The sequence below is a fragment of the Drosophila hydei genome, unplaced genomic scaffold (assembly GCF_003285905.1).
Source record: "Drosophila hydei strain 15085-1641.00,03,60 unplaced genomic scaffold, DhydRS2 tig00008148-arrow-arrow-pilon, whole genome shotgun sequence".
NCBI lineage: Eukaryota > Metazoa > Arthropoda > Insecta > Diptera > Drosophilidae > Drosophila > Drosophila hydei.
The window spans coordinates 216,472-218,927 of record NW_022045852.1 but is presented as its reverse complement, the minus strand read 5'-3'; the positions used below and the strand labels follow the sequence as shown (position 1 = coordinate 218,927).

The following is a 2,456-nucleotide window of genomic DNA, read 5'->3' as shown; positions in this document are numbered from 1 at the left end:
AATTCGCCTTTCGATTGTTGCTTTTCGCCGCTGTCGTTGTCGACGCCCAAAAGCAGGCAACAAAATGCGAATTGACAACCAAATGCAAGCAGTGCACCCCGCATGTGTGGCTGTTTGTGTGTGCCTGTGGTTAGGATTGTCATTAGCAGCGCAAACGCGGTATATTTAAGCGAACATTTTTATGTGTAGTTATCAATCAATAATTTATGAAGTGTATTTACTTGAACTAAAACAGCTATAACTAACCTTTGAAGCTAAAAATATACAAATATATATTTTAATCAGCATTCATAACTATTGAAAGGGTATAAGGAGAGCTTTGCTACATTCGTTCTACAGCATTCAAAGTGAGCAATAGGGGTTGCCCGACTAATACATAGCCGCTAGGCAGCGATAAAAACCGCGATTTAGGTTAAACTTGCTCCATACGTAGAGCACACTCCACATCAACTTTCTTGGCTTCCTCTTACTTTTGTATAGCACTTAAGAAAGCTTACATATTGACTTAAGCAAGCAATAATAAATACGTATATATTCTTGATAGCACATCGATTAAGCAAACTTTGTAAGCGTGTCTGGCTCGGAACTGATTCGGAACCGGTTCGCTTTAGCATTGGCTATTCCTGCTCAATGGCTCATCATTTCCTATAAATTTGCCTTGAATTGTTGCCGGCTGTCTCTGTAGTCGCTGCCCGGAGAAAGAGGCTCAGAGAGGGCTAGAGGACTAGAGGGAGAGGAAGAAACACTTAATTTTTGACAAAACAATTAATGTTTATTTTTGTGCATTTTAATTTGCCAACATTAATTGCAAGTTTATTGAGCCGCCGCCGCCGCCGCAACTGCTGTCGCTTGAGCCATTGTTGAGCCAATGAACCGAATGCGTTAGCCTTGAGCCGTGCGAAACAAAAGATCAAATGATGCTGCTCATCAGTTGGTGGTTAGGTTGGGTATATTGTTTAGGATTTGGCCGTGGTCAGTGTCATGGCCATTAGCATAATAAAGGCAGAATTGGCCAGTAAATTGAAATGGACTCCGAGTCCCTCCCAGTGATAGTCGAACATGACGGATCCATATCGTGCCCCAAAGGCAATTGCAGCCATGCCCCCATAGATGTTACTCGACTGATTGACGCCCAGAAAGAGAAGCGACACTACGTTACCGAGTAGTGTCAGATCCTTGAGCGTTACCGTTGAGTTGTCTTCAACGTCACGCCACTTAGCCACTAAATCGAAGGTGAGCGGCACCAAAAAGCAGCCGTGCGCCATAGCCAAGTGTGGGCTTGAGGACTTCAAATAGAGCTCAATATTGGTTAATGGCAGTGGCACCAGCTCCATAATACCAGAAGTTATCTGGCGCAATCGATTGCATTCATCATCGTCATTGTTCACCGCCCGCACCACGCCCAGCAATCCATGGACCAGGCTCAATGCCGCCGCCGCATAGCCATAGGGTGTCTGCAATGGATGCAGCGTATACATGGCATAGCCGGAGCTGACCACCAGCAGGCTGTTGAACAGTGCATCCATAAATAGCATCTCTCTTTGAATTTTTTGTACCGCTTTCAATTAAAATTCCAATTCCAACTCTGATGCTCGCCCTGATCCTGGCTAACGCTGCTGCACTTCTCGATTAATGCAAGATCAATTGCAATTGCTGTTGCTGTTGCTGTTGCTGTTGCTGTTTTTGCTGTTGCTATCGATGTTGTTGTTGTTGCTCCTAGTGCGACAATTGATTCATTCTAACTGCGTGGATGACAATCTCTAGTCTCGCAGTTTGAACTGTCCTTGTGTGATGTGTCCTTCTGTTATTTTTTTCAACTGATCTTAGGTTCTCTCTCCTGTGCAGTTGATTTTTGTTTTATTTGGACTGTTCGGTGAACGAGCACGGCAAATTTTGTGTTAGTGAAACTGTTTCAGCCACATGTTTGACTGTTGTGACAGTTTTATCAATGCTCTCTGTTCTCTATGTATCTGTCTCTCTCTCCCTCTCATGACAATTTTATTTCTCAATCCGACTGCTCGACTGAGAGATAGCCTACCTTGACCTGGATTGTTTTAGCAAGTGCAATTCTTCCTATTATATCCCTCCATTTCTATTTTCCCAATGTGTGAAGATGCGACTCTCAAAGCAAGCTCCTATCGACACTTTCAGGGCTCGAATGTGATATGTGTCATATTTCTAAGTTGTAGAGATTTGGTGATTTTAGATGCTGAGATAAAAAGCCTTGGTGAAATATCAATTTTAATATATTACAAATATAATGGTAGAGTTTTAGTTCGTGGAGTATACAAAAATGTTTTTTTTTTTTAATTTCAAATTTTTAGCTTCTGTAGTTTTTAAGCTCACGACGTTTATGCGGACAAACAGACGCCGTTTCTTTCCAGAGTTATATTTTCCATAGGTTCAGGGCTGTGTTGACTCTAGGGAGCAGACTGTTGCCTTCGCAACTGCTTTGT

At 42.6% G+C, this 2,456-nt stretch overlaps 1 protein-coding gene across 1 annotated transcript; it reads right to left on the bottom strand.

The window, feature by feature from the left end:
- Positions 1 to 784: 784 nt before the first annotated feature.
- Positions 785 to 1,994, bottom strand: LOC111598314. The gene has a single exon (XM_023313514.2). The coding sequence runs from the start codon at positions 1,533 to 1,535 to the stop codon at positions 957 to 959; it is 579 nt and encodes a 192-aa protein (XP_023169282.1). The 5' UTR covers positions 1,536 to 1,994; the 3' UTR covers positions 785 to 956.
- Between the last annotated feature and the right edge of the window lie 462 nt (positions 1,995 to 2,456).